The sequence below is a fragment of the Quercus lobata genome, chromosome 11 (genome assembly GCF_001633185.2).
Source record: "Quercus lobata isolate SW786 chromosome 11, ValleyOak3.0 Primary Assembly, whole genome shotgun sequence".
Taxonomy (NCBI): domain Eukaryota; kingdom Viridiplantae; phylum Streptophyta; class Magnoliopsida; order Fagales; family Fagaceae; genus Quercus; species Quercus lobata.
In genome coordinates this window covers 46996397-47008161 of record NC_044914.1, presented here as the reverse complement: position 1 = coordinate 47008161, position 11765 = coordinate 46996397, and the positions used below count along the sequence as shown (strand labels likewise).

Here is an 11765-nt window from a genome sequence, read left to right as displayed (position 1 = left end):
GAAATTCCAAATCCCGAATCCAAAGACTTGACTATTTTAAAAAGACATGAGATGGAGAAATGGTTGAAATTCAACATTTAAAGAATTTATTCAACTAAAAAAGAGATTACTGTGACTATTTTAACATTTTTTTACACTTTGGACCAAATACCTACATCAATGCTTATAATGTACTGAACAGGGGGCTTTTATCAACAAGAAGACACCTAGTGCACCCAAGTGTTCATATTCTTATCATAATACTGAATTATAAGTTATATATTTAAAAAATTAAAGCATTCACAAAAGAAAACTAATTCAACTAGATGAGATTGTTCATCTAGGATTCCTTGATAATAAAGATTAATCTATGAACATATTCTAAAATATACGACTACAATTCACATCTATGTTTAAGCTGTCATATTTATGCCTGGAATCCTATACTTCAATTTTGTGTCTACAGTTGAGATAAATGCAGGACATGCGCTTTTAATTATTTTCTGTAGCATGGAACATCTTCCCTTTGCCATGCGTCTGCCAGATAGGTTCCCTATGAATGGTTTTCTGTTGAGACAATTGCATTTCCATTTACTGAAAAATATCTTGTTCAATTGGAATTGTTTAAAATTCACATGCTATTGATTGATTACTAGCTTCAGCTTCACATTGACTGGAAACCATTATTTGTTTATACTGCTCTTGTGGTTGCTGTGACAAAGATGAACTGGACCAGTTTGAAAATACAATTGGGTTGTGAAGTAAGATAATTCCATGTGACAAAGATGAGGCCCTGATACTATTGTAATCATTAGGGGCTTGTTAGCCATTACATATGAATGACATAAACATAAAATTATTTAGTGAGTGGTATCAAATGATAATTCATCTTCTTTTTTTTTTTTTATTAGTGGCAGTGATTAATGAGTGTTACTAGAGCTAAAGATATCACACTGCCTCTTATCTCTGAAATTTAACATGCATCGAGTTAATAACCGTGGGGGAGTTTAATTTTCTTTCCAAAAATTTAACATACAGACACTGTTTAACATTGTTTGATACTTGGAGAGCTCTGCAGTTGTTGTACTTCAACGAACATTGCTTCTTCATTTAAAGGATGTAGAACTTCGGATGCCCCTTATGTTAATAGGAGTGCTACATTTTTATTCTCATGACAGTTGTTGTATAGAATTTAAATCTCTTTTCTGCTTCCATTAGTATCTCATATTTTTGCGTAATCCAGGTATACATTTTCTTTAATCTCAGATTAACAATATTATCCAGTAATATATCTGAATTATAAGTTTACGTTGTCAAATTATTGACATTGCAAGACAGGTCTTGTTTACTGTCATTGTCCTGTGAACTTAATGGCGTCTGCCATATTCATTTGTATCTATCTTATTGAGGGACCAAAATGCTGTAAGGACTCCTTGCTGCTATACTTCTCATGGTACCCTTTAGGGCCTTTATGTATAACTCAGACAGTTTGCGCATGTTTTTGCTTTTGTCTCTCTTTCAAAATGCGAAACTTAGTTTTGCCTCTGTATTATAAGTCAAAATTTATTTGTTAGAATTTTTTCTGCCCAGATGTCTCCCTAATTTGGTGTACAAGGAGAGATCAAGGGAGGAAAGACTTAAGACTGCCTCCCACAGCAGTCAACAGATTAATTCTTAAGGTTTATTCATTTATGGTGAAACTCTCTAAGACTCACAATCTGATATTGTGTGCATGGTTAACAGAGTATTCCTTGACAAAGGTTACTAAATTGAAAGACATTCTAAATGCAGTTAACTTTAGTGACCATCCAGCCATTTAAAGAATTGCACAGTGCAGTTTGCAGTGGCAATACTTGAGATGAAGGGCAAAAGGACTTTGTGAACTACACCGGCCAAAAATGCTTTAAAATTTGCCTTGTAAAGTGGTACATACAGAGTAGAAGGACTTCAATTAATCATGTCATATTTTATCATAAGGTAAATCTTGATGCAAAATATAAATAAAAGATCAATATGGACCATGGACTGACCTTCAATGAAACAAATATTTCTTTTAAGTTATTATGTACTCTAAATTTAGCTTTTCACCATTGTCTAATAATTTAGTTTGCATAACATAACAAAGCCTTAACTCACTTTGTGTCCCGTACTAAGCATATAAATAAACAGCAAAAATACTTTACCAAACAATACATTGATGTGTAGGAATGAAAATTAAAAAGGAAAAAAAAAAAAAAACTTTTGTTTTTTTGGAAATTGAATCCACTTTTATTTTAGTCACTAAAATTTTAAAAGTTGATTTTTAATTCTAAAGTATGTATTAACTTAGTCCTTCCATAATTTTAAAAGTTCATTTGTAATTTTTGTAAATGTGTCAAAATTCAACAAAGTCACACCGCTTTAAAAAAACTACAAACATACTAAATCAGTTATTCCATATTGAAACCATCATAATTCCACAAAGTCACTTAGTTACATGACTTATTAGGATGGACTTTGTCTATTAGACACAACATACACACATTTCAGTATTTGAACTAAAATCATGACCACCTAAAGTCACTATTTCAATTCAAAAATTAAAACAAGTTTAAAGAGGTTAAAAGCCTGTGCAATGTATCAAAGAGTGTGAGTTAAAGAGGTTTAAAGCCTATGCTGTATATCCCAGAGTTAGGCCTTTTTGGATAAACATCATTGAAAAATTTCTTTAAAATCTTTTCTCCTCTTTCCGTGTATGTTAAAAATATTTAGTATTCTAAAAAAAAACAAAAAAAAACTGAATTTCTTCTATTAAAAAAAAAACTTATTTTTAAAAAATCTTAAACTTATATTATTTGAAATAAAATGGTGAGAAAAAGTAGCGTGGGAGCTAAACTAATAGATTTTGGAGTGAATGATATACATTCACGTGAAAAAAAAACTAGTAAAATTTCTTTTTTTAAACGTACACAATATTTTTACAATATTTTTATAACAAATCATAGATGGTTAGTTGTTACTAGTTTAAATTTGAACTTGACACTAAGATTACTTTTTTACCCTAATAATAACAACCAGTAACAACAATAACAACCTACTACTTAAAATTTGTTACAAAAATGTTGTGAAAATATTATGAATATATCATTTCTCATGTATATACATATATATATATATATATATATATATAAATAAAAAAAGAAAAACAATTGACAAAGACCGTTAGAAAGCAACCGCCATGACACGTCAGCAGCAACTGGATGAGCAAAAACCATGTCTATTTCTCTGCCTCAGTCTTTCACTCACTCCCACAACCTCTTCTTCTTCTTCTTCCTCTATCCTCACTTCTCTCTCTCTCTCTGAAATTCCAATGGACGTGACTCTCTCTTCGAATCCCCAAACCCTAACCCTAATCTCATGTACTCCTTTCTCCTCTTCTTCTTCCTCCAAGCTCCGTTCTATCCGCAGAGAATTCCTCGGTTCCACACAAACTCTCAGGCCACTTCGCTCCCGAACTAACTACCGAAGAACAAAGCTAGGCCTTCTTCAATTCCAGTCCCCGAAATTTCTCATCCGAGCTTCTCTCGATTCTCGCTCCGTCCTCGTCGTCGTCGCCGTGGTCACTTTCTCCGCCGTCTCCTTCTTCTTCCTCAATCGCTATAGAAGAAAGAACGACAACAGAGAGGTCCGTCAACTATGAATTATATATAGCTTTGAATTCTTTGCCTTAAATAGTTTATCATATACAAAATTGATGTATGTAACTATTGAAGAATCCCCCAAATGTTTGTGTTTGCAACACTCTTTGGATAATAAATATGTAAGTCAGTGGTTGTTAAAAGTAAAAAGATTGGATTTTTTTTTTTAAAAAATTACCTTAATTGCGTTATTTCTATTAACTGTATTATGTGCTAGTTGATAAGTTACCATCTATGACAAAGTTTATCCAATTCAAAAATGGTGAATTCAGTGGGTTTCAGTTAGCTTGATTGGTAAAGTTTCTTCTTATTGAATAAGGAACATGGATTCAAATCCTGCCTACAATAAAAAGCTTAAAATTGTTATCTTGGGTTGTCAATAAATAACAATCATCATAAAGTGAACACCATATGTTTAATCTTATCATATTTATTCTTTTTTTTTTTTATTTTAAAAATGCTGAATTTGGTCAATTTACCTTTATTCTAACACTACCCCTTAGGTGGGTCCAAATTTCCCCGTAATAAGTGGGACTTAACAAAGGAATTTTTGCTTTCTGAAAAGGACTAAGTAGAGTAAGAAAAAATTAGGATCCACTCCATTTGCAATGGATCCATTTCATGGTCTAGATTAAATATTGTGAATCTAAATGTGTATCTATTGCCACAACATTTAAATAATATGGCACTTTGTACATTGTCAAATTCAGAAAATAAAATCTCCCCATTTCAAGTAAAATGGGTTTGAATTTAGATCACTTGACAAAATTTTAAATTACTATTTGTCCCAAAAGATTAAGCTATTTATGATCACACTTGTAGTGTTTAAAAATTTGGCTGCTTTTTTATTAGGTTCCTTTATCCACTTGGTTTCTTTGTGTTTTGGGTTAAATATAAAATAAGCACCTCTTTACTTGATTGAGCATGGGAATATAGTTGTGATTTCCATTTATGGGTGTCTTCTGTGCTTGCTTTATGCAATAACCATCTTTCTTTTCTATGTTGATTATTGGTGCTAGAGCCTCTAAATTTAGTGTTATCTGAGCTCAATGGCATTGCTTGGTCTCCTTGATTAGAATAATTATGATTCAAATCCGTTCGCACCCCCCCCCCCCCCCCAAAAAAAAAAAAACCCCATGCTTAGAGGTTGCCCTTTGGCAAATTGGTGTTGTATGTGCCGGTGCAGTGGAGAGTCTGTGGATCATCTCCTTATTCGCTGTCATGTGGCGAATTCTTTATGGGTTTTTATGCTTCAGGCTTTAGGTATTCAGTGGGTCTTGCCTAGCTCTGTGGCAGAATTATTATTTTGTTAGAATCATTGGCTTGGGAAACATGATTCAGATATTTGGAATTTAATTCCAGGATGTTTGATGTGGATTGTATGGATGGAGCGTAATCATCAGATCTTTGAAGATTCTGCGAAGTCTTTGGTTGAGTTAATAGGCCTGTGCCAGAGAAGTCTTTTTGATTGGTCTCGGTGCTGGGGTTTTATAGAATGTTCTTCTATTGTTCAGTTTTTTTCTTCTCTTAGTTTAGTCTCTTGATTGTAATTTGTTTTGTGCTTTGTTGCGTTCATTCTCATGAACGCATTGTATGCTTCTTTTTCAATTTTCATCAATAATAATTCTAATATTACCTTAAAAAAAAAAAAAAAAAAGTGAATTATCAAAAAAGGAAAAAAAAAAAGAGGTTTTTTTTTTTTTTTTTTTTGGTGTTTTAGTTAAATATAAATTAAGTACTTCTCTTTAGTTGATTGGGCATTTGAATATATTTGTATCTTCAAAAAATAAAAAGTTTACTGTACTTATTGCTCACTATGTGCTGATTATAGGTGTCAGGACCTCCAGATTTTGTGTTATCTGAACTAGGACAAGATGTTATGAACTGGGTCTTTGAAGGTCTGAATGTGGGCTTTCGAGAGCAACACGAGGAGGAAGAAAGCAAAGGGCTAAAGGATAAAATCAGAGAGAATGGCCATGCTTCAGGGGATGAAGAGGCCCCATTGATTGTTCAGACCTCTGCTTTGATTCATGAAGAGGCTCTTGTCAATAAACCGATACAGCCACCTGGTTCTGATGTTCTCACATCTAGTGCTAATATGTCTTTGCATTCAGATGAACCTGAAGTTAGTGGTCAAACTTTTTCACCCAGTGAGTTTGAATCGGGTGTGCTACATCCTCTTACTTTGGGTAAAGAAACGACTGTGTTGCAAGTGGAAGGATCTAAAGAGGAAATTGCTTCTGATTCAGAGTTGCCTACACTATTGTCTAAAATTAAGCATAGTGCTGCTTCTGTTAACATATATGATCCACCTGCAGAAGTGAATGAATATAATAAGCCAAATGATGAGCTTGGTGAAGAGCACAAATCCATTAGCTATAATGCCTTTCTTGGAGTATCGGGTAGAGAAAAGCTTTACATGTTTTATGAGGCAAACAATTCTGTGGCAAAGTCTACAGCAAATCCCAGTATTTTGAAATCATTTTCTCCTCGTGCCTCTCTTAACAATAAATATTCTTCATTGATGAGGAACACTGCACTAAAAGGAGCAGAATCATCAACACAGGTTTCTCTTCATTCTGCAGGTAATGCCATCAGATAATATATATGAAAGTTTGATCTCATTTCTATTCATGTTGTGCTTTGAGCATTAAGTTTTTCTTCTGTCTCACTCCTCACTTCCTTCCATATTACTTCCCTTATTATACTGACTTTATGTAAAGAATGTGTGTTGATTCAGAATATGTTGAAGGAAAAGTACCGTTTGCAAGTGATAAAGAAGGCCTTCCCCACAGTAGAGGGGACTCTGGAAAAGGCAAAGGGTTTCCAAGAGATAGGGAGATGAAACATTTGCCTAAAAAAAATTATAAAATTGCGCCCGTGTTCCCCCAGCCAAATGGGATGCATGTTACTGACAATAGTCATCCTTCTGAACAACTTAGTGCTTACAATCGATTGCTAAAAGTTGGGAGGTAGCTTTCAATCTTTACACATCTGCTATTAAACTTTCAATCTCCACTAGCATTTCTTTGTTAAAGTAGTTTACTTTAAGAGCTTATCCTTTGTGATATGGGGTATTAGGTTAACTGAGTGTGTAAAATTGCTTGAAGATATGGAAAGAAGGGGTTTGTTGGATATGAATAAGGTAAGCTGTATCCTTTAAGTACTTTAATTGTTACTTAATGTAAGGTTTAAGATCCATCCAATTCTCTGGTTTCAGGTTTATCATGTAAGATTTTTTGAAGCGTGCAAAAGGAAAAAGGCTATTAAGGAAGCTTTTCGTTACACCAAGCTGATTCCAAATCCAACATTGAGTACTTTCAATATGCTTATGTCAGTGTGTGCAAGTTCTCAAGATTCTGAGGGTAAGTTCTTGTATCATCGTCCATTTATTTATTCTCATTTTCTTTTCTTGTTTTTATCAATATGCTTCAAGTTCATGATGTATGTTTGTTTCATTTAGGAGCTTTCCAAGTTCTGCAACTTGTCCAGGATGCTGGACTGAAAGTTGATTGCAAACTTTATACAACCCTGGTATCAACTTGTGCTAAAAGTGGAAAAGTTGACACAATGTTTGAAGTATGGTATCTTCCTCCTTGGTTTCTTTTTCTTTAGATTTCCATCAACACTTAGGGTCTTTAACTGGGATTTCCTACCTCACCTGCTGTCATTTTTAGGAAGTGTCTGTTGATACAATAAACTGCCTTCTTGATCTCTATCACATGATATCCTGCAAATCACCTGTTAGGCTCACTATCCTACCTGTCTTGTTTGCTTTATATCTTCTCCTCTTTAACCTCTTCATCCGTTTTTTGAAAAGTATACTTGTCAACCTTCAATTCATCATGTTTTTATTTTTTATTTTTAAAAACTTGATCTTCTTCAACACTTCAAAATATTCTTCAAAACTTGGCACTATATTGTTGATCCCAAATTTATCTTTTCTTGATGGTTGAACATCAAATGCATCAAAATAATTCCTTGTGTATGAACATGTAAGCCAATAATCTATCTTTGTGTATGATAATATTATATCATTATCAAACGAAAAAAAATTAATCGTGAGCATCTTTTTTATCCTTAACCATGAATGAATCTGCCTTTATCCAATCAAATTATATGAAATTGTATTTGTTCCCACCAATCTAATGCATACCAATTAAGCTTGCACAAAGAAAATTTAACCTTTTTCTCTTCAGAAATATCAATATATTCAAAGAAATTCTCTATATCAAGTAACCAGTCAAGAAAGTCTTCTTCGTAAAACAACAATTGAATTTTGCAATTCTCTCATAAAATCTAGGGAAAATTTTAATTCACTAGCCTTTGGTTTGGATCCTATCACAATTTAGTTCACAAACTTTCAGGTATTACATTTGATTCCCTAAGGTTTAAACTAAAATGAAGTTGTTAGTTTTCTGTTCAAATAACAGGTTGTTCAGTTTTTGGTTCATCTGTATCACAATTTAGCCATGCAAACTTTTCAATAATTATGCCTTCACTACTAAAGTTTGGATTAAAATGAACCCTAAGCTCTATTTTGGTAGGAGGCCAAATGATCATTTTTTAGTCTAAAGTCTAAACCTTAAGAAGTCAGATTTAGCATTTGAAAGTTTGTGTATTAAATTTTCATATTGCCAAACCACAGGGGAGTAAATTATTATTTACCAAAAAATACATCATCTTTAAGAATATTATGAGACGAAATGTGCTTATCAATAGGTTTTGTGTGAGCTGTATCTCTGTGACAGTTATACCTATTGTTAACACAATTCCAATTGTTGTTCAAATCAAAATCAATGAGCATATATTTAATCTCATCATTAGCGTCACTATGAGAGCCTGCACCCTACGATCATTGTCAAGAGGGTGTCTGCTCCTTGAATTCACACGGAAGAAATGTGGAATCCACCAGATGGGAGAAAATCAATTGACTAAAACTTTATTGATAATAGATTTCAAGTTGTATTTTATAGATTGCAACCAATTTTAAAGGGTCCATAAACCTCTAATTTGACTAGGAATGCCTTAAAAACGCTTGAAATCAAGGAAATAAAACCTGAAATCCTAAAAAATAAAACAATTATATATATAAACAAGCGACAAAAATAAATTACCATATGATGTCCAGCATTAATATTATCATAAAGTCTTAATTTTTGCTTGCCACATTCACTAAATTCAATGAAGTTCTCTATGTAGGTGTTTCATAAGATGGTTAATGCTGGAGTGGAACCAAATGTTCATACATATGGAGCCCTTATTGATGGTTGTGCCAGAGCTGGGCAAGTGGCTAAGGCATTTGGTGCTTATGGGATAATGAGGTCTAAGGTAAGATTGTAGAAAGTATTTCTTTATTACTAATGTTAGTCTCTTAAAATGTTTACTTCTTAATAATTTTTTAAGCAAGGATGTGGTGGCATGTTCTTGTTTAGCTCTGCCTTGCAAGATCAATTAATTCCTCATTCTAAAAGGATGTTATATGCAGTAGAAAGTGAAGCCAGATCGAGTTGTATTCAATGCACTTATTACTGCTTGCGGTCAATCAGGAGCAGTGGATCGTGCTTTTGATGTATTAGCAGAAATGGGAGCTGAGACACAGCCTATAGACCCTGATCATATCACTGTTGGTGCTCTGATGAAGGCATGTGCAAATGCTGGTCAGGTATGTTTGTCTTTTTATTACAGAAATTGTTAGGTCATTTTCATTGCAGTAATTAAGTGTATGTGTCTTCTAACTTGTTTCTTTCACCATTCATTCCGTTTCTAGTTATAATTTAATAATTCTTTTGAAAATAGGTTGATCGGGCACGAGAAGTATATAAGATGATTCATCAATATAACATTAAGGGCACTCCAGAGGTTTACACAATTGCTGTTAGTTGTTGCAGCCAGACTGGTGATTGGGAATTTGCCATCAGTGTGTATGGTGACATGACTAGCAAGGGTGTGGTCCCTGATGAGGTACTTTTATTAGCATTACTTTTTTCATCTAACATGGTAAATTATGCAATTCGGTTTTGTGTTGAGACTGTAGTCATTTAAGTTTGGAGTGTACATTACTTTGTTGTTCTGAGAACTGCTTTGCACACAGAATGTGGAGATTGGTAATTCAATTATGTCCTTTCTTGCAGATGTTTCTCAGTGCATTAATAGATGCTGCGGGCCATGCTGGAAAGCTGGAGGCTGCATTTGAAATCTTACAAAAGGCCAGGGTCGAAGGAATACATGTTGGAATTGTATCATATAGCTCTCTAATGGGAGCCTGTAGCAATGTATGTCTCATATGGTAAGTTCTGCAATAGAATTTATGAAGTGATAATGACAAATTTTCCCGATCCTTGTTTCAGTCCAAAAACTGGCAAAAAGCATTGGATCTATATGAGGATCTCAAATCTATGAAAATAAAGCAAACTGTTTCAACATTGAATGCTCTGATCACTGCCTTGTGTAAGCCCTTATCTATGGTTTTGTTTTTCAAGATATTCAAATTGCGAGTATGGTGAGGATTTTATAGAAATCACAACGTTAAACTTCATTGCAGGTGATGGAGATCAATTGCAAAAGGCTGTGGAAGTTCTATCTGATATGAAGGGACTAGGATTGTCTCCCAACAGCATCACGTATTCCATACTTCTGGTGGCAAGTGACAAGTAAATGTTCTAGAGTTCTTTTAAATGTCTATGGTAATCATGAATCCTATGTTTTCCTTTTTCATTATAAACCTAAGACACACTGAAATTGTTTTCTCTTAGAAAGGATGATCTAGAAGCAGGCCTCATGCTCCTTTCTCAAGCCAAAAAGGATGGGATTTGCCCTAACATAGTTATGTGTAGATGCATAATTGGTAAGCTCACAGGGTTTTCTAATTTCTTGGTCCTATATTATTTCCTCTCAATTAAACCCATTTTGTTTTACATCTCATTTGATATAGTAGATTCTTTTTTTATATATATAAATATTTTTTTAAAATGAAATTTAAAGGGACACCTGCTGTGATGTATTTTAGGAACAAGACAAAAGCTTTGCTGTCAATTTCAATTGTTTATCTTGACTCCTTTTAAAATCTTAGTGATTCGTTTCTTAAAATGGTTACATATTTTATGTTCAATGCAAAAATAAAAATGATAGTTATCCCTATCAAATGTGAAAAACTCCCCAAATAATTAAAATGGTGTTCAACATAACTTGAAAAGATAATTTTTTGTGGTGAAGTTTGAATATCCTGTTCTGTTGTGACATTTTGTGTTGTGGTGATAAAATCACATCCACTCAATAGCTCACTCCTGGTAACTGTTGATGCCCTTTAGAAGAGCAATTTAATCTTTTCTTGGGGTAACATATAATAATGTAAAATGTCATTTGGCTTCACCAAGTAATATGTATTACACAGGATATTTGTTTAGATCTAAAGGGAGCATAAATTACAACTTAAAATAATTTTCCTGATTGATCACCAAGATAATGAGAAGAATGATGCCTTGATGATGATAGAAATATATGTGTGCTGAAAATAAAGGCGTAAGTTTCCTTGTGCTCTGTTTAAATACCCTATTTCTGTGAGAATGTGGGAGATCAAACATGTCAAAGTTCTATTAATATTTATGACCTACAAGTCATAGCAATCTCTAACATCTTTTCCATGGCTTTGATTCTGTCTTTGATCTCTAAGGAAAGTGGTCATAGATGGCTCAATCCCATTGATGTCTTCAAGACTTAAAAGATTATATTTTTGAATTGTAATCTGTCTTGTTGATAATGAATTTGACAGTCCTTTAAATTTGAGCTCTTTGAAGGTATGTGCTTACGAAGATTTGAGGAGGCTTGTGCACATGGTGAACCTGTTTTGTCATTTGACTTGAGACAGCCACCGCTTGACAATAAATGGTACTTACTTTGACAACTACAAAATTATGTTAGAAAGTGCTTGAATCAAGGCAGGGCAATCACAAAGCGACATATTTGTGGTTGCACCTGTGGTGAATATCTCAGGATGAACAAATAAAAAATCCTCTTTAATATCTTTCAGTTTATTCCATTCTATTCTATCTAACATATAATTGCAGTAGTTACTCACTAGTCATTATCAAAAAAAGAAAAAAGAAGAAA

General features: G+C 33.5%; 1 protein-coding gene across 4 annotated transcripts in view; it reads left to right on the top strand.

Annotated features, from left to right (window-relative positions):
• LOC115968245 (pentatricopeptide repeat-containing protein MRL1, chloroplastic) overlaps positions 1-11765 on the top strand; it is a 35228-nt gene that overhangs the window by 17033 nt on the left and 6430 nt on the right. For 2 of the 4 annotated variants that reach the window (XR_004086717.1, XM_031087579.1), the window contains exons 2-14: positions 5488-6241; positions 6397-6628; positions 6738-6801; positions 6877-7021; positions 7120-7235; positions 8859-8987; positions 9148-9321; positions 9456-9620; positions 9791-9931; positions 10007-10106; positions 10201-10309; positions 10412-10503; positions 11453-11543. Coding sequence is in view for 3 of the 4 variants with exons in the window: in XM_031087579.1 (XP_030943439.1) it covers positions 5488-6241; positions 6397-6628; positions 6738-6801; positions 6877-7021; positions 7120-7235; positions 8859-8987; positions 9148-9321; positions 9456-9620; positions 9791-9931; positions 10007-10106; positions 10201-10309; positions 10412-10503; positions 11453-11543 (2312 nt within the window). In the remaining variant the exon portion in view is untranslated. Of the gene's footprint in view, positions 1-3266; positions 3644-5487; positions 6242-6379; positions 6629-6737; positions 6802-6876; positions 7022-7119; positions 7236-8858; positions 8988-9147; positions 9322-9455; positions 9621-9790; positions 9932-10006; positions 10107-10200; positions 10310-10411; positions 10504-11452; positions 11544-11765 lie in introns of those variants that run through there. The other 2 variants (XM_031087580.1, XM_031087581.1) reach the window with 2 other exon arrangements.